The sequence below is a fragment of the Bactrocera dorsalis genome, chromosome 5 (genome assembly GCF_023373825.1).
Source record: "Bactrocera dorsalis isolate Fly_Bdor chromosome 5, ASM2337382v1, whole genome shotgun sequence".
Classification (NCBI taxonomy): Eukaryota; Metazoa; Arthropoda; class Insecta; order Diptera; family Tephritidae; genus Bactrocera; species Bactrocera dorsalis.
The window spans coordinates 43,414,317-43,438,993 of NC_064307.1; the positions used below are offsets into that span (position 1 = coordinate 43,414,317).

Consider the following 24,677-nt stretch of genomic DNA (forward strand, 5'->3'; position numbering starts at 1 on the left):
ACGGCTAAAAAAGCAAAATTTTCTTATACCTCAAAAGCAGGATTTCGCCTTGGTTTTGTCTAGTAGTATTAAACTTGCATTATTGCGGTCGCTTTTGAAAAATTATTACTTATAATTCTGAATAAACAATTGAACCCAAACTACGCAGCGATTAGTTGGGAAATTCTTGATCAATGAACAATGAATCAGTGGGATTCTCATTTGGAAAATATATACAATATATGGCACAACATATATTCCTACATATGTATTATATGTATATACATAAGTAATACCGTAATATAAAATCTATGTATATTAGGCTTTAAACAAAACTTCGAGGATTTTTCTACTTTTTTTTTTCTTTTTGCTATAAAATGGTATTTTCTGAAAATTATTCAACTTACTTAGGCGGTTTCTCGATCGTGCGATATTCCTTGAATGCCAGCAATTCACGTTGTATGCCCTCCAATGAGTTGGGGAAATCTCGCTGCTGCAGTTCCAACGTTTTTTGTCTAATCCAACTCAGCAAATTTGTAGTGAGACGTTCATAGTAGATTTTCTTGCGGTCAGCATCCATCAACTGTCCCACAATCTTAACAAAAAATTGAAAAAAAAAATCAAAATTATAGACTCATAAATTATTTATTATACATAAAGCAGTCTGCAAACAACTGGTTCCAATCTCATTGAAGAAATATGCGCTAACAACTGTTTGTTTGAACAAAAGTGCTGTGACGTCTCACAAATGTCAATAAAATGCGTAAAAATCAAAGTCGCTTACATGTATACATATGTATATGTATATATGTATGTAAGTATGATGCACACACTGTGGGCTAGTCATTGAACCTCACAGCGGCAGCAAGTAGAGCGTAAAACCTTTTAATTATTACATTTGTTGCATTGGTATTGGGTTGCGCCCAGAGAACTGTTGTGCAGCAAAACAATGCACACAGGAAAGGATTGAGTTTCAATATGTATGTATTGCTTATGAGCTGAGTCAGTCGCTGAGCTATGAATGGATGCTTTCAACTTACATTGGCAATGCGTTTACCGCTCTTTTGTTCGTTCTTCATGCGAGCAAATGTGTGATAGTAGGAAGCCACGTAGGTCAAGATGGACTTTTCGTCGGGACGCGCCGAGTCAACATCTTCGGCATCCAATAAACTGTAAAATAAAATAAATAAAATCAAAAATTAAAAGTTCCCATCTCTTTGAACGTACACCTACCTTGGTATACCCAGCTCCGACGCGGCCATATCGAAGGCATGATTTAGATTGTCAATATTTGAGTTCTTCGAATTGACAATTGTGCTGTACTCGAACAGATCGGGTCGATGTGAATGTATGAGCGCATTGAAGCCCAGACCTGAACGCCAGGACGATGTGAAATCTTGTATGTTGACACCAGGGTAGCCATGTGTTTTACGCTGACACCAGAGCAGCAGCGCATCCTTGGCCGAACGCTTCTCGGATGATTCATTCTCTTCATCCTATTGTGGGGAATATTAATGAGATATAATTAAGATTTAGAAATAAAAAGTAAAAAAAAATAAAATTTGGACACAAGTGTCCACTCACCACATCAATTTCAATTTCTTGTATTTGAAACCGCAAAATGATGGTCCAGATCAAACCTAAAATCAATCTGGGATTGCCGTCGACAATGTCCTCAGCACCGATCGATTCTAAACGAACCTGGAAAAAACGAAATGTATGTACAAATTAGTACAGATAAATAATAATAACTATAGACATATGATGGAACAGCTTATTTAAACGAAATTATATTGTGAAATTTATTAAAAAATATATTATCAATATTGCATTGAAAATTTTATTGATTGATGTATTTTCTTCTTCACTTTTGAATATTGAATAATATTAAAAAATGGGACTGCCACCAACCCCGATAGCCTTTTCGGTGGTCTACTTCTATTCAATGGTCTAAACGCATAAACGAAAGCTAAGAATTTGGATACTAACACTAGGCGATTGATTGAAGGGAAAAAGGGATATACATAGATCCAAATGTTTTTTTTTTGACGCAATGCAATTTTTCAAGATGTTATTTACCCAAATTTCAGACCTTACTTTTATCGAATGCCGAAAACTTTGTTTTGTTATAAACCTAAACGGCCTTTGGGCTGACATATAACGACATTTCACAATTTTTAGCCTTGATTATCAAATCATATTCTAAGCCACTTCGGAGCTGCGATTGACATGAATCTTTTGCAAAAACAATGTTAAGAATTGTGCTTCAAAAATCAGCTGAAGCCGAAAACACCAAAATTCACTGAAGAAATTTTCCACCGAGGCTTATAAAAAGAGTTGAGGTAATAATTTATTATTTATTAAACCCTGAACAGGGTATGTTAAGTTTGCCCCGAAGTTAGTAACATCGAGAGGGAAACGTCGGAGACGTTCGTCATGATGTGATGAATCGATTTAGCCACGTTCTTGTCTGATTACACCTCTACGCGTACGAGTACTAGTTTCTTAGTTTATGAGATATCGAACTGAAATTTTACAGACGTCATTTTCTTCCGAAAAAGCTGCCTATTTGTCGAGGTCGCCGCTATCGGATCACTACAGCATAAAGCTGCCATACAAAGTAAACGATCATCAAGTGCTTGATAAAAAACTTTTCCATTTGACGATATATCTATACGAAATTTAGCATGAATTACTGTCTAAGACAATAACACAATCTCCAAAAAAATTTCACAGATCGAATATGTGAAGGGTATTATAGCTTCGATACAACCGTAGTCGTTGTTTACAATAAAAAACTTTTTTCGAAAAATCTAAATTTTTAGTAGTCCTTCTATCGTTACCTGAATTCATACAGGTATAAGCATATAAAATAATAACTTTTTTTTTTGGTCAATAATTTTAAGCAAAGTTTCTCAAAATGAACAGCTTATTGTTGATGTTGACGGCCGAATTATTATATACATAGGCTGCTATATATATTTCTGGACTAGGCAACACTAAGTGTTGCCAGGTGGAATCTCACATTTCCATTGGAAAGGGTGACATTTTTTAGCATAACATCACTCAGAACGTTTTGTCATTTAATCGTGAATTGTTTTATTTACAGGGAATTAAAAAATTCATCTCGGCCAAAAAATGGAATTAACTCGTGAACATTTTCGTGCGATCATTTTTCACAACTTTCGACGTGGATTATCACGACAAGAGTGCATCGATGAACTAAAATCTTTGTATGGCTATGAAGCACCATCCTATAGCAATGTGAAAAACTGGTACAACGAATTCAATCGTGTCCGACGCTCGCTCAAAGACGAATTCCGTGAAGGTCGTCCAAAAACAGCCGTTGTGCCAGAAAACATCGATGCCGTACGTGAACTGATAATGCAAGACCGTCATGTAACATACTTTCAGATAGAGGCATGCCTATGCATTTCTCCCACCAGCATACATTCGATATTGCATGAACACCTGGCCGTAAAAAAGGTTTGTTCTCGTTGGATCCCGCACAATTTGACAATCGCTCAAAAAAAGGCTCGAGTGGATTGGTGTAAAGAAATACTGAAAAAATACGATCGCGGTTCTTCAAAAGACGTTTATAAGATCGTCACAGGTGACGAATCATGGATCTATGCGTATGAGCCCGAAACAAAACAGCAATCGACCGTGTGGGTCTTCCAAGACGAGCCAAATCCAACGAAAAAAAAGCCATTTTCGTTGATAAATATTCACATTTTCATTATTAGGCCAGAAATATATATAGCAGCCCTCGTAGTACATGAGTAATCTAATTCCATACAATATGAAAAGACTTAATATTTCGTTGAAATCAACAATATGTATACCGAAAAAATTGCCTTTGTGTTTGAAAAGACATCACTATATGGATCTACAAGTATGTTGAACTATTTATGTGTAATTTTTACAAAAAAAAGTAGTGAAACAATAATTGAGCACATAATGATTACTTAACAGTGGATTTAATTAGGTATTTTCTAACGATTTTGTTGCTGATTGTCTAAATTAACTTTGGATTCGGAAAATTGAGAAACTGATCATAAATAAACATATTCATTAGGTAACATTTCAATTAAACTCTAAGCCCTACAATTCATTACAATTGGCTAGCTTGTAGTTCCCACAAAAATTATCGCGCTTGCTTTGGATGTACATACAATTCATTCATTTTTGAAAGTAAAACTTTATGGTAATACTTTCTTGATAATATACGGTATTTGTAGATATCTCTATACATATTTACCATGTATGTATATGCATGCATGCAATGCACACATTTGATGAATACAAATATGAGCGGCAAATGATGCAAAGTGAAAACTGACGTGACAGCGGTGTGGTGCACCTTGCTGTTGACAGCTAGAAGACAGCCGAAAAGACATAAAGGCAAGCGTGATACACAGCGGATACATGCACGAACCGTTAGGTGAAAAAACTTTCACTACATGCAATATTGTGAGTATATACTCATACATATACATATGTGTGTGAACAATTGCATGCAAGTTGAGGCATGAACACACATACAAACTTTTACTATCAGCTTTGATAACAAATTGCGACAGGTAATAATCGGAAAAAATATATGTACATATAGTATGTATATACATATTTATTCATGTATATCGTCATACCTATTTTTGCACGTACCTACTCTCACCCTCTGCATTGCACTGCTAACCGGCGAAATGTCTCAGCACACGGCAATAAACGCGAATCGAATCGAAACACTGTTTTAATTAGATTAAGTTAAGTAAAAAATCCGTTGCAAGACAGCGCAGCACAAATTGGGGCCACACACTCATACACACCCAATTGGGAAGCAACAATTGCTGTGTGCAGCAGCAAAAAAAAAATAAAGCTATGTGCATACATATGTATGTATGTGTGTGTGTGTCGATTAAGTGGGGGAGACCGGCTTGGCAAGAAGTGTGTCGCATGCTACGCGCCACTGCCTCAAGCCAACTTTAATGGGGCAACCGTGAATATGCAAGCATGCATGTACCACAAATACTATAAAGCGCGCTGCCTTCGAATTAGTGTGCAACTAGTTCTTTCGATGCAGTTCTATGCTTAAATAGATAATGCTATGTAGAAGCTTAAGATAAAAGCTAGCTCTTTACAAGCACTTACTTGAAAAACTGAACTTATTTTAAGTTTACGTCATGAAAGGATTAATAATAGAACTATTTATCAATATATATTAGAGCGGGTCGATTTACAGACAGCCTAAAAACCGGCAATATCGCCTATGCGAGAAATGTTCTACGGATCATTGTGAACATCTATGCCTAAGAGATTATGTGTCTAAAACCGGTTTCGGACAGCGAACTTTAAGGCGAAGTATTTTAGGGATTCTGAAAATTTGTTCGTAATTTTTTGCGATATCCGAAAGAAATTTAACACGTAGCGGAATTTTTATTCTATTAATCATTCGGAGTTGAAAAACTATATAACTATCTCGCTGGCAACCGATTATTCAGATTTCTAAAACTTTGCCTTAAAAACCGCTAATTCGAAACCGGATTTAGAGCTATAGTTGATCAGAACCCGAACGCGGTTTTATAGAAAAAAATTTACTATATCAATGCAAGGACTTGATTCAAGAAAAGTTAAAGACATGTCTGCTACAAAATAATTCAACAATTGGCTGATAACATTTGCAGTTTAAATACTCTTTACTGACAAACCGTTAAACCGTTTTAATTAGAAAATTTTTCTATCACTCAAACGCATAGGAAATATAAATAGAACGGAGAGCTAGAAAAGCGATAAACGAGTTAGTTAGGTTAAGTTAGTCAAAACTAAGTTAGGTTAGATCAGTCCACGGTATCCAAACATAATAATAATGATAGCTAAATGAGCCACATCCAACTAATCGATTATACTTGTATCTTACTAGACCTGAGTTAATTTATTAAAAACTATCTTTAATTGTCTCGTGGTTTATGTTTTGAAAAAAATCCCTTGTCGCAAATTATTTTTGGTAGTCTACTTCTATGAGACCGTAAGCAATTGGATGGAAATTGAAAGCTATCCTCAAGCATGTCGTTCAACCACTTAGCAGAAACCGTTTCGGTAATGAGTGTTTGTAATGAATTTATTTTTTTTGTTTGGATTTATTTATTTACAATCTATCCTTTAGACAATAAGTAAATTGGTTACAAAAATATTATATTATAACATAAATAGTTGAACTCCAGTGAGAACAGCTATTACTATTCTATTCAAAATTCCATAATTAAGAGTTTATTTACAATATTTACCAAGCTTAATCCCTAAAAGGTAAATCTAAAACGTGATTTCTTTTAAGTCTTCGACTTATACCGCTATTATCAGGTAGAGTTATTTTTAGAAAATTTGGCTGTAAATTTAATTTTTGAATGATTTTTAATGAGGCTATACTTTTTTCGGAGTTGATCTGTTTCATAGCTGTCACGTAGATTGCCTTTTATATTTCGGGATTCGAAAACAGAAACAAATTTTAATTATCGAAAAACGCTTTATAATTTTTTAAAACATTCTTCATTAAAAGCTATATACCTTTGTACGTGTCTGAACCAATTGCCGAAGCACTTTTGCCACTCTGATTAAGGTGTCTCCAAAAAATGCATTCTGAACGAATCAACCGCTTCTTCAGGGGTCAAAAATGTTGGTCTCTTTGATTTGTTTTTTACGAAAGGGAATAAAAAGAAGTCATTCGATGCCAAGTAAAGACTATACGGAGGATGACTCATCAAATCGATGTTTTGAGTGCTCAAAGTTACAGTTGTTTCTGGCGTAGTTTGAGAGCTAATATTGTCTTCGGCAAACAAATTGTTGCATACCACTCAAAATTTACTGTTCTGTTTGTATGTTTCAGTGGTATGATTGCGACATGTCCAGTTTTTCCAAAAAAGCAAACCATTAGCTTGAAGGTGTTTCGTTTGCGAACAACTTTTGTTGGATACGGCTCATCTTGAAACACGCATACAGTCGACTGCTGTTTACTTTCGGGCTCATACGTGTAAATACACGATTCATTAGCTGTCATGCTACTATTTCCACTAATGTCCATAGTTGTGCCAATTTCACTATAGGTCACATGAGATCTAGCAGTTTCAATTCACGCACAGCATCAATAGTTTCGGAACAACCACTGATTGTAAACGAACTTCTCGAAACTCATCCTGGATTGATCTATGACCTAGTTTGATCACGTGACGATCTTGCAATATCAGTTTGCGAACAGCTTCAATTCAACTTTGGACGATTTCCCGACCTCAATTGAATTCGTGATACCATCAATAAACACTGATCTTTGATTGGATTGGATTTGATGGTGCTTCATCGTCAAAAATTGAATTAAGTTCATCTATGAACTCTTGAAGCTTCCTGCATTTCAGTTAAAATTTCATACGAAGCATAATGGCGAACCCTTATCTTTCTAATAAAGCTAAGTTCTTGGCCACAACATAAAATGATTTATATCCCTTATATTTCTTCTTGAAAACACCAAGCCTAAAAAACATCTTTCTTCTCGATTTTAAAGATGCGGCTTTTCTACCGTAGGCAACCATGAAAGAAACGAAATCTTGCATGCGAGATCGACACCGTGGCATGTGGCATACAAGTTCATTGCTCAGGCCAATTGATATACCAAAGTTAAACATTTGAAGACTTAACAGCATTTGGGAGAAGTGCTATGCGCACGCGCAGCTGTCACGCCAAAGCTAACACCAGAGATTGCGCTTGCATTCAATGTGCGTTGCTTGTTTTGTAGGCTTTAAAGCGCGCTGTTTGTTGCCTTTCCCCGAACAACAAAGCACAGAGCGCGTACACACGTATATATGTATGTATATTTATAGACTTGTATACATATATATAACATATATCTCGATGTATTGACTATATGCAGCTAGTTCGTACGTGAGCGCCACTTACACATAATTTGCCATTTCTTTAATTTACTTTTATTTGTTGATTTGGCCACAATGTGTCTCTGGCATTGTCTCAGCTATTTATTTATTTGCCTTTCTTTCGAAAGTTCACATTCGATTCAATCTTTCGTCGCATTGAACTACACAATGTTTCAGCAATTTGTGCTGCACTCGCGCACTCCCAGAAAATATTTAATTACCACGGCATTTGACTGCGACACCGCGCCGCATTTTTATGAGTTTAGTATACTGAGCCTATGTACAAGATTTGTTAACGAAAGTAAGCCTAAAATTTAATTTACAATTCACCATGCTTACACATTTCTAATTACTGTCACTGGAACTAATGTTGGCTTTGAAAAAGAAATTTCTCAACCGCTGTAGTGCCACCACAAATCTTTCATGCTAATTCTGCAGAAACTAAGCAACTGAATTTGAACTTTTTGTTGGTTGAAAAGAGAGGCGCATGAGCGCCAGACCGCAGGCGGCCGCATTTAGGCCAGCATTAGGCCCATTGTACTCCATTGGTGGTAACAATTTAAATCTTCTCCAGCAAATCAGTGGATAACCTGATTCTTTTCCATAGCAGCTATCCAATGTCTTTTAAGTTAAAGCTTTGGGAGCCATGGTATATGTCTCGTCGTCTGCTGTAGGCAGGGCATTCGCATAGAAAAAGTTCTAACGTCGAATCCACTTTTCCTGATTTTTTTAAGGTGTAAGTATAGGTGATGAACCTCACAACGTTACTAAGCTCCCTTCTGCCTAGAAGTAGAAGCTTTTAGATTTGTCCATTATCCACACTATCCCAAAGTAACTTTATGGTATGCTCTGTGTTATAAAACCTGAGATGTTCCTCTAGAGTCCATTGCTTCAAACAACACTTAATGGTATTGAATGCCCTAGGGTGGCCATATGTAAATCGCTATCCCCATCATACATATATGACTGGGTTCCCAGATGATGTTAACCGAGTTGCCTACTAAAAGTGTTATAGCCTGCTTGCATAAACTACCGCAATGAAACTTTGTATTGGCCCTCGGATAGCCTTAATTGCCCTTTGGATGTTCACTAGAATGCTTATGGACTTGCTGGTTAGAGCAAAAGTTCACTGACACCGTCTGTTATGCCTACAATTTCGGCCTAAAAGACTAAATTGTAGTCATTTAATTTGAAGCGGGATTCCGTGCGTGGAAAAGAAGCCCGCTCATATTCTTGTTTTACCCTTTTATGTTCAGCAGTTGGAGCTAACAAACACAGAACCCTTAATCGCATCTTCTCTACTGTGGAATGAAAACGATTCCTTGTAGGTCTCCTTTTCTCAGTGGTATTGCCAGCTTAGCAGCGGTTCATTAACAAAGTAGAGTATGATATCATGCCTGGAGCACGGCGAGTCTGGCCTTAATGGTCTAAACTCTTACCTTTTTAAAATAATGAAACATTTTTATTTAAGAAGCAGCTGGCTAAATAAATGGGTCTGGTCTGAACGAGGGCAAGACGAAATATCTCCTGTCATCTATTTTGGAATCAGTATTAACAGTAATAACAATATCAACCTCGAAATCCAACGCTGAGTAACTCTTACCAACAGGAACTACTTCGGACTGAGTAGGCAATTGAGAAGTAAAGTCTTTCCCGTCCCGTCCTGCTATATGGTGCAGAGTCGTGGACGATGACAACATCTGATAAGTCGACGTTACGAGTTTTCGGGAGAAAGGCTCTGCGGAAGGTTGTTGGTCCTTTGCGCATTGGCCATAGCCGTATTCGGTGGAACGATGAACTGTATGAGATATGCGACGACATTGACATATAGTTCAGCGAATTAAAAGACAGTTTATACGCTGGCTATGTCATGTCGTCCGAAAACACCACAACACTGAGAGTATTTAATGCAGTACCCGCCGGAGGAAACGGAGGAAAAGGAAGACCTCCACTCCGTTGGAAAGACCACGTGGGGAAGGATCTGGTTTCGTTTGGAATCTCTAATTGGTGCCACATTGCGAAAATTTTAAAAATTAAAATCTCCATCCAGTAATTATGGTCGTTATTATATCCGAATTGGCCCGGTATGAAAGTGATATATTTCTGACTGATATCTGGCAATCCTTGAATAAAATATAGCAGTAGCTAATATGAAGAAAACAGTCTAGTCTAGTCACTTGTCAGTTTGGCTTGAGATTTATACTAATTGTTAGTTAATGAGTTGCTGATTTCACTGCAAAGTTTGTTTGTATAAATATGTTTCTTCATATATTATGTGGTATGTATCTTTAAGTATATTTATGCTACACACTGTATATGCGTACATACATACATATGTATGTATATGGATATATAATTGTACAGTTGCTTACCTTGGTGTGCAAGAATGCCAGACTCTTGTTGACATTTTCGATTTTATGTACACGCATCCGACCGTTATTCGGCTTTCCCAGTTTCTCCGACGATATGATCTCCAGCAGCTTAAGTAATTTGATGCCATCGGCTAGATCTGTGAATAGGTCTTCGACCTCCATTTTTGCCTGCAACAAACAAATGCACACAAACGCAAACGCACATTATTAGATATTGTGAATAAAGGCGACAAACAAAAATATGAAAAACCTGGTTGTTAGTTAATCATTTGTAAGTAAGTTTTTCGTAATTATCTTATTTGTTTTGGGTATTTAGGTAGCTCTTTAAGATTCTTTAATGCCGGGTGGGGCATTTACATATTTTTAGACATTTGCCTTAGTATGTTAGGGTGGGTAAAAAACGCATATTCAAAAATACTATTACTTTTTTCGAATAATTGGAAACGAGATTTGAAATTTTCTATCTGATATGAAAAAAATAGAAAATTGTAAGATAGAGGAGATTCCCGTTACATTTAAGAGCTCATACTTGGAGAGACTTTCTTAGCGATGTCCATAGCATATTTGTCATAGTAGTAAGCGAAACAACATTTGGTTTTTTGACCCACCCTAATGTATGTATGCATTTATTTATGATTTATGCAACAACAAGCAGCTTATGTTGTAAGTATTTACTTATGTTTATATTTGTTAATATGTATATACATACATACATACATATGCATGAATTTCGCTAGATTCGAGTAAAAAGCAGCGAGTGGTGAGAAAAAGAAACTTTCTAAACATCAAACCTGAAAGAGGTTAGAATTTGTGGCGTTTATGTTTATAAGAAACTTATAAAATATGTCTATGATATCTTAAAAAGTAATAAAACATAAAAAAATAATAAGTATAATAAGTAAGAAAGAAAAAGGAGCTGAAACACTTTCTTCCAGCACCACAGGTCCATAGTATCCAATGTTGTTGTTGTTACGGTAACTTAATCCCCGTTAGGATGGTAAGGACTAGATAAGTTGTCGTCGACATCATTCAACGGTAACCCAAGAAACGTGCTGTTTCGACATGGTCGGACCATTGGAGGAAGGGTGTCAGATAAGTAGGGTTAGCAGGGTATGTAAAGAGGTGGTTAAAGTCATAGGGGACTCGTTGCATGTTGGACATACTTATGTATGGATGTGGTATGTCGGTGTAGATTCAGGATAAGTAAGAGCTTAACCGGCTACCGTATCTAGAACGAAGCTGCGTTAGGATTACTCTCGATTCTCGTAGCAACTCGAGCTCGTCGTCTGCAATGGGTGGTGGTTTGGCTCCTAGGAGGCGGTTCCGCTCCAAGCAGGTGACGCAGGGATGATTTCTGCGCAAGTACCCCAGCAGGAACTACTTTGAGAGGAGTTCATTATGCCTTACTATACTGGTGTTCAATGGGAGACATAAAGAAGCATCCTATCGTAGTTTGGAGTGCGGTGTTCTGACAAGTTTGCAGCATCCTCGTCGGTGTATCACTGCATCCAGGCGATCATACTGGTGCGGCGTAGTTAAGGACCGACCGGATGATTGCCTTTAATGTTGTCAACAACGTTTTTTTGTCTTTCCTCATGTGCTGCCGGCTGGCGACTTGACTTGCGGCTCTGTACTATTAAGGTCAAGTCTATACTCTTTCGTCCACTTTGTGAATGGTCGCTGTAGATTTAGTGCGAGAGAGTGTAAAGTTCAATGCAGCGAGGAAGCGAGAAAGGTTGGTTGGCCATCGATTCCATTGCCCGATATCATTATCGTGCAATCAATAGCGTATGCGGTGATAGTTTAGAAGTTAAATAATAACGGGGAGAGAACACCAACCTGCGGAACCTCTTGTTTAATTCTTCTCAGTTTTGAGTTTTTCCTCGAAATAATACAAATGATTGACAATCGCTCAGGTAGTTAGTTCATAGTCCCACCCATTCAATCCTGGAGGGACCGTAGATTTTTCCATGGCCGGAGATCTAACTCCGTTTAGATCGGAGTCTCTTATCAATTTATTTGCTTATGGTTCAATATATAGTGATTTTACCCTTTCTTTTCCGTAAAAGAGCTTGATTTTGATCGATTAGTTTGTATGGCAGCTATATGCTATAATAGTCCGACTTGGAGATTCCAACAAAAGAATTTTTTGGGTCTTCGACATTCCCAGAAGGGTATTACAAACTTCATAACAAACTGAATATATCCGGCTTAGGGTATAAGTCACTAAACCGATACTAAAGCCCTAGATATAACGAGGCAAGTCCAAGTTGAAAATCTGAAGGAGGTTGTTATCAGACCTACAGCTGTTATCAAAAGGAGCTCTACAGCTGTCGTTTGAATAATACTTAGAATATTTTGGTAGGGAAGTAGACATAACTTTACGAATAGCGTGGCGCAGATGAAATGAAGATTCCATTATTATCATAAATATTTTATTGGAAAAATCGAATATTTTACAGTCATAATTTAAAGTGGAGCTTCATATAATACTTGAGTCTTCATTGGTTCACAGCTTTTCGAAAAATTTTAGGTTTGATTCCTGCAAATTGGAGCCTGAGCTACCTTCGTCGCTTTCCGACATTTTTGGTATTTTATCAGGTCTAATTTTTTAAAGATATTTCTCAGTTCGAATAATAGGTAGGTTAACGCTTATACTCACTTTTATCAAAAATGAATTCATCCATTTTGTAAACGTCTTCTTCTGTATATGTAGACGTTCCTCCTGCAGTGTTTTGATACGCTCATTTTCGAATTTGATAATACCGTCACGCTGGTTCATGGTGGCATCTTTGCGATTTTGTGCCTGCAACGAGTAACCGCCGGGTTCATATTGTGATGCTGGAAAAGTAAAAAAATATAAAATTATTATTGGAGTAAATATAAAGAATAATATTAGTAAAATAAATTCGATAGGTAACGGTATATATTTAAGTAAAAATCGGAAAGTTATAATATTGTGTTTTGAAGAGGTGGACGACTAGTATAATTTTTATTATATGAGAAATAAAGGAATACTCGCTAAAATAAGCGAAAAAAATGATTTGAGGACAATTCATAGTAAATGTAAACGAAGCTTTCTCATAAGTTCGGAACATAACAAAATAATATTATGCACCTCGAAAAAGTAATGGGACGACATTGTCGTAATTTCTATTTCTATCAGACTTGAAATTCTAACTTTGAACGCTTTTTGATCGAGGCTTCTTGTCATCCGTTGTCAGCATATACATGGAGACGCCTTTCAAGGAACAGCTCATTCTAAGAAATCAATTATGTTTACAGATTTTTAGAATTTTTCGACTATGAGTCGATCTCAGGATTCCCCGATCGTCACAGTTGATCGCTTAATTATATAACTTTTCAGCCTAAAAAGATCTCAAACAGAAATAGCATTTATCAATTATGCAGCAAAATCGCAATAGAGCCTCGCCCCTGTCATGATTCTCTTGAAATATAGTTATAAGTAAAGCCAATGAGCATTTTTCTCAGACAAGTTCCAAGCCATACATACATATATATACAGTGGCGGACAAAAGTCTACATACACCCCCTATTTCCATTGATATGAGAGTACAAAAAGTTTTTAGAAAAATGTATTTATACAGTTTTATTCTAATATTTATTATAATAACAATTAACTAAAAAAATTCACTATTTAACATAAAACAACAAATTTATGGAAGAAAAACTCAAAAAGTGACAAAAGTCTACATACAGTTCAAATTTCATACTTTGTACATTGTTATATTAACAGTAAGGTAACGTTAGCCTTTTTCTTTTATTTCAATATGTTTATTGTTTGATATTTATTGAATTTAGTTGTGGTTTAAACACTTCAATAGCTATAATGGCTCCGCGAAATGAAATATCAATTGATGTAAGAAATTTGGTGAAAAGAAACAAAATCATATGGTGAAAATTTCTAAATTTTAAATTGAGTCCAGCAACAGTACAGACAATTCTAAAAACACTTTAAAAATAATGGTTCCAACGAAAGTAAACGCGCAGTGGACCCCCAAAAAAAACAATCTCGTAGATACGTCAGCCCGATTCTCAACGAAGTAGACCAAAATCCAAAGGTAAATGCTCCAAATATAGCCGAACGCATAGAAAGTACGTCACAAATGAGTATACCAACCAAGAACAATAAAAAAAAACTCTAAACGATAACGGATTCCACAGTAGAACACCACGGAAGAAACCTTTTATTTCTGAAAAAACCGGACACTTCGTTTAAAGTTCGCCAAAAAACACAAAGAAAAGGAAATGGATTTTTTGGAAAAAAGTTACATTTGCAGATGATTCTAAATTCACCCTTTTTGGTAGTGATTTCATCAAAAAAAATTTCCTAAAAATTTGAAGGAAAACTAACGCCATGCTTGAACCGAAGAACGTAGTATCAATTGTGAAGCTCGGTGGCGGCAGCGTAATGGTTTGGGGAGCTGTTGCGGCCTCTGGAGTTAGAAAGTTGGACTTTATTGAAGATGAAATGGACGGTTTATAACTATAAGTCTCTGTTAGAACATAATTTGAAGCCTTTGGTGGATAATTTTAGGGCTCGGTTCCGGTTGGATGCGGCGCAAATTGTTAAGGACTGGTTGCTTTATTATACTCCAAGTCAATTAAATACACCACCTCAAAGTCCAAATATGAATATTATTGAACATGTATGGGAGATTTTGGAGCGTAGAATTAGAAAGCACCAAATTCTAGCTCAGCTATACTCTAAGAGCGCATATTGGGACCTTGGAACAGCATTACATCTGCAGCGTTGACAAATTTAGCAGAATCAAAGTCACGGCTTCTTCAAGCAGTTATAGATGCCAATGGAGACCCAACTAAATACTAAAACGTCTTAATAACTAGAATTTTGTAAAGTTTTTCGCACTGAATTAAGATATTTTTGTGCTGTATGTAGACTTTGTAGTTTTATATTAATTAACGGATTTTTAAGTTTGTTGTTATTAGAAAGAAGATTAGAATAAAACGGTATCAACACATTTTTCTAAAAAGTTTTTGTACTCTCACATCGAAGAAAACAGGGGGTGATGTAGACTTTTGTCCGCCACTGTACATATACTTTAAGTGGAAAACCTATAAGCCCCACAAGAATTTCTGAGAAGAGCTAACCCCACTTCGTATCCAATGTTGTATACACTTGAGTGCATGTAAATGTTTACACACCACAACCATTTGTTTACAACAATTTTATTATTGTTTATAGAAAGCATAATAATAACAATTACCAACAATAACAATAAGATAAAGGTTAACGAAAGAAAGAAACTACAGCGCATAGACCACCGAGAGTCAACATTACATACCCACAACAATAACAAAGGAAATTGTTAGCTACACATTGAACAAAAACAACAAAAGAAGTTGACAGTAAAGGCAAGTCACCGAACCATAAACACAAACAAACAAGCGAGCAATGCACACTTCAAATCACTTCGGAAACCATACAAGAGTCAAAATGTTGCGCATCCAAAGGGAACAATTGAGCTTTTGCGGAAACGGCAGAAAATCAATACACACACATTTGCAGTTTTATGTTTCGTTTTCAAATACTAAACGTGTGTATGGATGTATGTATCTAACGGGTGATTTTTTTTGAGGTTAGGATTTTCATGCATTAGTATTTGACAGATCACGTGGGATTTCAGACATGGTGTCAAAGAGAAAGATGCTCAGTATGCTTTGACATTTCATCATGAATAGACTTACTAACGAGCAACGCTTGCAAATCATTGAATTTTATTACCAAAATCAGTGTTCGGTTCGAAATGTGTTTCGCGCGCGTGTTTTGTTCAGCGATGAGGCTCATTTCTGGTTGAATGGTTACGTAAATAAGCAAAATTGCCGCATTTGGGGTGAAGAGCAACCAGAAGCCGTTCAAGAACTGCCCATGCATCCCGAAAAATGCACTGTTTGGTGTGGTTTGTACGCTGGTGGAATCATTGGACCGTATTTTTTCAAAGATGCTGTTGGACGCAACGTTACGGTGAATGGCGATCGCTATCGTTCGATGCTAACAAACTTTTTGTTGCCAAAAATGGAAGAACTGAACTTGGTTGACATGTGGTTTCAACAAGATGGCGCTACATGCCACACAGCTCGCGATTCTATGGCCATTTTGAGGGAAAACTTCGGACAACAATTCATCTCAAGAAATGGACCCGTAAGTTGGCCACCAAGATCATGCGATTTAACGCCTTTAGACTATTTTTTGTGGGGCTACGTCAAGTCAGCAACTATTCCAGCTTTGGAAGACAACATTTCCGAAGAAATTCGGGCTATTCCGGCCGAAATGCTCGAAAAAGTTGCCCAAAATTGGACTTTCCGAATGGACCACCTAAGACGCAGCCGCGGTCAACATTTAAATGAAATTATCTTCAAAAAGTAAATGTCATGAACCAATCTAACGTTTCAAATAAAGAACCGATGAGATTTTGCAAATTTTATGCGTTTTTTTTTTTAAAAAGTTATCAAGCTCTTAAAAAATCACCCTTTATATTAAAAAACATACATATACATATATTGTCATATACATGTGTACATACATATGTACTGGAGTTCATTGAAAAATTGGTGAATAAACACATTTATTTTATTGTCCGCCAAACAAAAGTAAAGTTGTACTGAGTTGTGATGTAATCTAATGTAATTCGCTTCGCGCAAGCGCAACAGCTCTTCCGTTTCACTTTCTTCGCCTAACATGGCGGCGAAATAGTTTGATTGCGCCATTGATTGATTTGTCGACTGACATATTTATGTACTTATGTATTATATATGTGTTACAAGCACAGTGTCTAACGAAATTAATCCAAAATGCAGTTCATTCACTATTGGGAAAGTAATGATCAGGCAGTTATTTCACTAAACTCTTCAATGAAAATGAAAGGTTAGAGAAAATAGTATTTTTCAATTAGAAACTTATCATAATATTTTCCGAGCACATTAAAGTCCCTCAGTTTTTAAGATATCGAACCTCTGCTCCCCAAGAATCTGCTCATTTATTGGAACCGTCGATAGCGGATCATTATAGATCTTTACACTATAGCCTGAACTCTCTAATAACTTTCTTAGAATAAAATTTATCTCAAAAACTCAAAAATTTTAGCAGTTGAGAAACTTGATATTTGAGAGGAATGATAAATATTTTACTTGTATATGTATATTGATTTCAAAACTTTAAGGAAAGTTTTAGATTCTTGAAGGTATCAACTACATATTTTCAGTTACATTTATTTTTAAGATTTCTATCAAAATTTTGAGAGAATATTATCTAAAAAATAGAATTCAAAATTGTTTTCAATACTTTCAGAAAATGTTGCGCGTTCCAAAACAATTCTCAAAAATAGTATCTACAAATTGTAAAAATGGATAAGAAATTGTACTTAAAGGTATTTAAAAAACATCAGAGGTCAAACGTTTAAGAATTCATAATACATTTCACAAGTGGAATAACCTTTGAGATCTCAGTGAGAGAATGAGAAAATTGGTTTGGTATAAAATTTACATTAATACGAGTATGTATATAAATATGTATATTTCAGTTAATCTTACACCACTGAACAGATTGTGATTAACTAAGGGTTAAACAAAACTCTATTTTAGCAATTGCATAATTTATCTAAAATATTTTAAGTTTTACAACTTTTTAAGAGAGTGAATTTCAAATATTTTACCGTTTTATTGAAAAAATTTGGAAATTTATTTTTTTGGCTTGAGAGAGCTTGGAAAGTGAGTTCCTAATTTTTTACCTTTGTCACGCTTTAAAGTTTTAACCTTAGATAAATTTAGATATTTGAATGTAAAATGCACAAAGAAAAATAAATTATTGAAAAACTGTTTTGAATTTGGAATTAAATTTACTCGAACCTGATTATTCTCAAATTTTAGCACGAACTTCTTAAATCTATTTTTTAGTAATTTATCGAAGATTTCTTCTTACCGATTAATATTTCTTATAAACAATTTAATGCGAAATTTTGGTCAAAAATCGTTTTTGTTTTTTTAGAAACCGCCATTTTTTTAAAAAAATTTAATTTTGCTTATTCCTTCAATTTTGTTAACTAGATTTAACATTACTTTAACCAAATCTGTTGTTTTTTTTATTTTCAGAGGGCCCAGTTCAGAGATATAGTGGTCACCGCAAAATGTCCGAGAGATCAGCTGTAGCGCCTTTCCAAATAAATAGTTTTAATAATACTAAGTCTTAAAAAACAGTTCAGAGATACCATAATATGTGCACGAATTTGATCAATAAATTTAAAAGTTTTCTCAAAAAAAATTCGTGAAAATTCGCTTTTTTGGCCTTCTAACTGTATATAACCGCTTAACAACTTTCTAAATTAAGAAAATCTTGAATTTTTTCATACACAAAAAATTCGAAAAATGTAATATGTAAAAATTATGAAAATATGGTACTTTTAGTTAGAAAAGAAATCATCAAAACCGAAATTTTTTCATAATTCATTTTAATGGCAAAAAAATACTGAATTTTTTTTTTTAATTTTTAGTATCGGAATTATTTTTTGTTTAAACTTAGATGGTTCCAAAAAGCAACACTGCAAATCAAAAGTTAAAGTTTTAATATTTTAAGTCATATTAGCCTTTTTCATAAATGTAATGATGCTTTTAATAATTTTTTAATATTATGCAGCAAATACTTATGAAGGATAAATTTGAAACTGAAGAGCTAAGAGGTCTGTGGGGTATATTTAAGGTCTCCTGATGGCGAATTTTTCATCACATACAGCTATTTTTGCCATTTTAGTAAATGCTGATGGTTTGAGTCGGGGTATAAGGCGAACTAAAATACAAAAAATCCTAAATGTTAGGATATTTTTACTATCTTTCTCGGTTTTAACTAGCAACCTAAAATAAGCAATAGAAAGCCTCCAACATCACAGTCGCAAAATGGCTGTAATCTAGTGTAATTGTGGGTAATAGGTATTTCATACAAATATGAGATACCAGATATTTTTTATAACGTTTTTGTAATAATATCTTCCAAGTTGTGAATTTTCTTTGCAATAATAAGGAAAATATAAGAAACTAAAAAGTGGGATACTTTCCTCTTAATAATAAAGGCTTGTACTTTGAACAAATTTTTGGATGTTTTTTCTATTGTATTTGGAGAATATAGTGAAAATAAAACAACAATTTTTTATTATTAATATATTTTATCATATATAGTCAAACATTTAAATTTCAATTATTCCATATACGAGTATGACAAGGGATGATCCTACATGACAGGGGTTCTCAATTTCAAAGAAAAAACAAGCACAAAAAATGATTTCAGTTCATAAAGAAATTCCATTACGCTTTCATCATTTATTTGCTTTGCTATTTTTATAAATTTTCTATTTTAAACTGATGGGTGCTCACATAACAAATATCAAGGTCCGCGGGTTGTATATGTGAGCAAGATAAAAACAACAATTAATGTATTCAAATCTATGCATGTATGTGTTTCAATTCAAAACCCATAAATGCCTCACCCAAAACCACTAAATCAATCAGAAACAAATAACTAACAGCCTGACAATCAGCTGATAATCGCCGACTTAGACGGCAACGCACAAACTTTATTGGATGCTTCTGTATGTTTATGTGCGTGTACATTTATAAATACTTGCGCATATTTAAAAACAAAGGGTTGGCTGAATTAAAAAAGTCTGCCTTTATAATCAAATATTTCCAAACCTCAAACTTGAGTGACCTTGAGTATTTAATGAATACATTTCACAAACATTTTTAGGTTACAAGTTGACAGCTTAAGCATTGAGGGAGTCCAAAAAAAATTAAATGATTAAAAATATTATAAAACCACTACCGGTGGAATGAATTAATAACTTATACATACATACACCACTTATGTATATATTTTTATAAACCACAAAATTCGTCAAAAAAATAATAATTTCACATTCTTACGTAACAACTGTGAGTCGCTCAAAAAACATACATACATACATACATACATACATACATGCAAACAAATTTACACTCAAACTTATTTATGCGTATAATTAAAGTAAATAAACTTCAATTTCGAAAGCAATACTGATAAGCGCTGAGGTTGACATCAAGTTTGTTTATATATGTATGTACATATGTATACTAAATGCATACATACATATAATATCAGCTACTAATTAGAAAAAGCGACACTTGTTCAAACTAAAAATTTTAAAATTATTCATTATATTTTTTCAATTTTTCTTTTGAAATAAACTATGAATCACATCGAGAGTTTAGTCTATGACTAGTCATCATTGAAGAAAGCTTCGGCTTGGTGATCGCAACGTTTATTTCACCTGAAGAGAGTTCATCAAAGACATACATACATATGTATGTATTTGTGTACGAATTTGGTTTGTCATTTGTGTACATTTTTGGAGTGCTGATGAGATAATTAATGTGACAATAAATTATTTTTGTTGGGTTACATACATAGTATATAAATATATCACTTTTAACTGCTGTGAATACTATTTACTAGTAGGTATACATATGTATGTATGTATATCATTCATAAGGTTATCATAATAATAGCTAAGGTCACACCTTGAAGTGGGGGGGAGGGTACCATTCAGAAGTGACATTGTGTGACAAGGGGCAGGATGGGTCTAAAGTTTTGTGACATTACATTTCAAAAGACAACGACGCTAAGTTTGCTTCATTATTACTACAGATATTATTAAATCTCCAAGCATCATACCATCAAAAAACAAGTTCCATATGATAGTTATTACCCTGGTGTCGAGTTATACTTATTTTAAAGATCGTGTAGCATATGTGGCCTATATTTTTATTCATATAAAGCCACCAATCAACACAAACAATCACATAAAAAACAAGACCTGTTGCCTATCGCGAAAATTCGTCCTCCTGACGATGCCTTATGGATGGAAGAAGACGATGTTGATACGAAAGATGTTCCTGAAATCTAAATTCAGAACGAAAATAAAGTGCCTGATTTACCAGTAATAAATGATATAAAGGAGTGGGTCAAAAGTCCATGGATACAAGATGATTAAGTTATGTATTTTTAATTAGCATAATTAAGTATATATTATTTCTTGACTAGCCATTCGTTGTCTCTGTACTTTAATATTTAACAACCTGTGACAAGGACGGGGGGAGGGGTTGAAAAGTCCTTAAATTCGTGTGACGTAATTTATGGATGGCCCCTTAGTAACCTTTGCTGCCAACAATACTGAAACACTTCTAAGATAAAAAGGTGCTTAAAACAGTGTAAAAAAAACACTTGAAAATTATTATAATATTTTCTGCATAACTTATACATATGTATAGCATATGTTGTCCAAGTCTCATAGTTAAGGAGTTCCAGGCTAACAGCATACGTTTTTCATAATGAAAAAAATATACTTACATCTCGTATATAGAGTACTTTACAGCTACTTACATATATGTATTTTAATTTCTATCGCAAAACCTAGAATATTTTAAAAAACTCCAGTTTGGTTCACCTAACTGTTGTTTGTATCACTTAAAACTAATCGAGATATATACAGGGAAAAGGCCTTCAGTGATAATTGTTTGTCGCAAGCAAGTGTGTATGATTGGTACAAATTCGAGGATTGGGTCGAGGACAGATTGACGATGGACGGCCATCAACATCAACTGATGATCAACACGTTAATAAAATTAATGAATTCGTGCTTGAAAATCGACGATTAGCAGACGGAGATCTTACTGGCATTGTTGGAATTTCGGAAGGATTAGTAAACACCATTTTGAAAGATCATTTGGGTCTGAGAAAAGTGAAAGCACGATTGTTTCTAAATTACAAATTTTTTTGAAATACAGCATCGCGTTAACGTCTTTCCGACTACAGGATGTCATGAAACGTATTATTACTAGAGATGAGTCTTGGATCTATGCTTATGACCTGGAAACCGACGATCAATAAGCCAAATACGTTTCAAAGACAATCTGAAGCCCAAAAAACACGTCAAAGCAGGTCAAAAATTAAGGTAATGGTGATAGTTTTCTTCGATTGTCCAGATGTGGTGCACTCAGAATTCTTTCCGATCAGCCAAACTGTCAACAAGGAATACTATATGAGTGTTATGTGTCGTTTGCGCGAAGCTATTCGTTAAAAGAGCCCAAAATTATGGCCCGACATCTCTTGGTGTTTGCTCCACGTCGTCGCATAGTGCATTGATTCTTAGTGAGTTTTTCGCCGAATTTTCAACCAATATCGTGTCACAACCATCGTATACGCCTGATGTAATTTCTGGCTATTCAGCAAAGTCAAACGACCGCTTCCGAGAAACTGTTTTGAGTCAATTAAAGACATTAAACGCTAATCGCTACGCGCATGGAATGCTATTCCGGGAATGACTTTAACAACTGTTTTGAGGATTGGAAAAAGAATTGGCGCAAGTGTATTAGTCCAAGGGGTATTACTTTGAGGGGATGACATAGATTTTGAAGAATAAATTATGAAGTTCAAAATAATGAACAAAGTCTTACTATTTTTTGCTCATAGTAGTATTATATATTATTGAAATCGGAAGAGTTGCAAGAGTATGAAATGCTCGGTTACATATGAAGTTAACCCTTCCTTTGTTGATGATTATTATTTGTTTCTGTTGATGTTCTCTATCATCAGCACTCAACTTCAAGACGTTATAGCCTGTCAAAACTGCCAATTAAATTTGCTAGTCACGCGTTAGTTGGGGATGCCTCTTAAAAAGCAGGTGAAAATTAATGCTTTTGACTTTTATTGCGCTAGTTTTGAGAGCAAAAGGTTTAACAGGTGTAAACTCATATCCAGTTTCGTTAAATGGACTGAATAAAACAGTGGAGATAACATTAGAAATATGTAAGAATGGGAACATAACTCATGAAATAGAAGGTTTAAAAACTATATATAGGAAAGAAGGAAGAAACTAATTTGACAATTATCAAAGCATAAAAAAAACATATAGTATACTCCATTTTACGGCATAACGTTTTTGCACTTTGAACGCTACGTACACATAAATGCATAAGTATGTATGTAAGTAAGTATCCTGAACCAGCCAGCTTGTTCACAATGCTTATTAAAAATGCTTATGTCATAACTACTTGCCGTTATGAAGCCACTTTTAACCATTTCACAGCGCAAAAAAAAGTCGAAACTGATAACAAGGGCAATAGCAAAATATATTTATATGGACTTATATGTTGATCACGCTTTTTCCATAACATTTTACTGTGTATGTTTGTTTATACATATGTATGTATGTAGATTTGTATGTAGTAGTAACATTCTTGCAGTTGATAAAATTGGCTAACTTTTTTCACGAAATGAGTACAAGAAAACTTTTTTCTTGGTATAATTTTTTTCTTGAAATTTCAAACCCACGAAAATAGTTAAAGAATACGGTATAACTACATGTATGTATGTGTCAACAACATCTGCCACTATCGTTTGTTACTAAAGTTTATATAATGTTTTCAATATAATGAACCTACCCAAAGTCTCGCGGTCATATGAAATGTAACGTTTGTACTGATATCTGGTGAAGTTCGAGTGCATATTCACCTACGTTTGCTAATCAGTGTTAGCTAGCTTTCACAAAAAAAAAAATAAAATAAATAAATATTACGTTGAAAGCATTAAGCGAGTTGTCACCGGCATAAATTCAAACGTTTTCGCTGCGTTTTTTTTATATTCTTTTGCTTTCTTTTCCCGATAAAGCACTTTTACAGGAACTATAAATTTGGATACGTTTGTTATATATATAATTCCGTACAATTGATTTGTGATTATTGCTCGTCGTTATGTTCGTTGTAGCGTAGTTAACGCTGCGCGCACCGTAACACCACTGAGTGGGCCATTCCCAATTGGCCGTTAACAATCTACATGTGTATATCTGTAAGTGTCTAACCATGAAGCAAGCACAGATACGCGAAATGCTCAGCAATGTCCGCAGCTTATCAGTAAAGCTACAAGAGCTAAAGGTATGAAAACACAATTCACTAGCAGCTTAAGACGAAAGAATTCTACCAAGACGCGGATACATGTGAATGTGTGCATTCCAAAATGGTAAAATCATGTGGATTGCGTTAATGTCGTTGCCAAAATGTTTAGTCTACCTTTTATATTATATAAAAACTGCAAAAATCGTCATAAAGTTGCCAGATGTGAGCGAATTTTTTGTTCAACTCAGTTTTCCATAAGCGCTACCGTATATAAATATGTGTGTATATATATGTACGTACATATGTGTGAAAAATACCGTTATCTATATAATTGTCTGCCATATAATGATAACTGTGAACGCTTATCAATGGAAAGTGTTAAAAAAGCTTCATACAAACGGCTATCTTATCAGTGGCATGCCAAAATGGGGGGAGCTGTGTGTTTGGGGAGGCT

General features: G+C 34.9%; 1 protein-coding gene across 4 annotated transcripts in view; it reads right to left on the minus strand.

The window, feature by feature from the left end:
* Positions 1-24,129, minus strand: part of LOC105229098 (spectrin beta chain, non-erythrocytic 1) — a 41,845-nt gene extending 17,716 nt beyond the window's left edge. For 3 of the 4 annotated variants that reach the window (XM_049458711.1, XM_049458710.1, XM_049458709.1), the window contains exons 1-7: positions 23,774-24,129; positions 12,930-13,108; positions 10,268-10,435; positions 1,564-1,680; positions 1,213-1,475; positions 1,020-1,149; positions 387-574 (exon numbers count right to left, since the gene is read on the minus strand). In XM_049458711.1, the coding sequence (XP_049314668.1) occupies positions 387-574; positions 1,020-1,149; positions 1,213-1,475; positions 1,564-1,680; positions 10,268-10,435; positions 12,930-13,108; positions 23,774-23,837 (1,109 nt within the window). In that variant the 5' untranslated portion in view covers positions 23,838-24,129. The remainder of the gene's footprint in view (positions 1-386; positions 575-1,019; positions 1,150-1,212; positions 1,476-1,563; positions 1,681-10,267; positions 10,436-12,929; positions 13,109-23,773) is intronic. The other variant, XM_049458712.1, reaches the window with a different exon arrangement.
* Between the last annotated feature and the right edge of the window lie 548 nt (positions 24,130-24,677).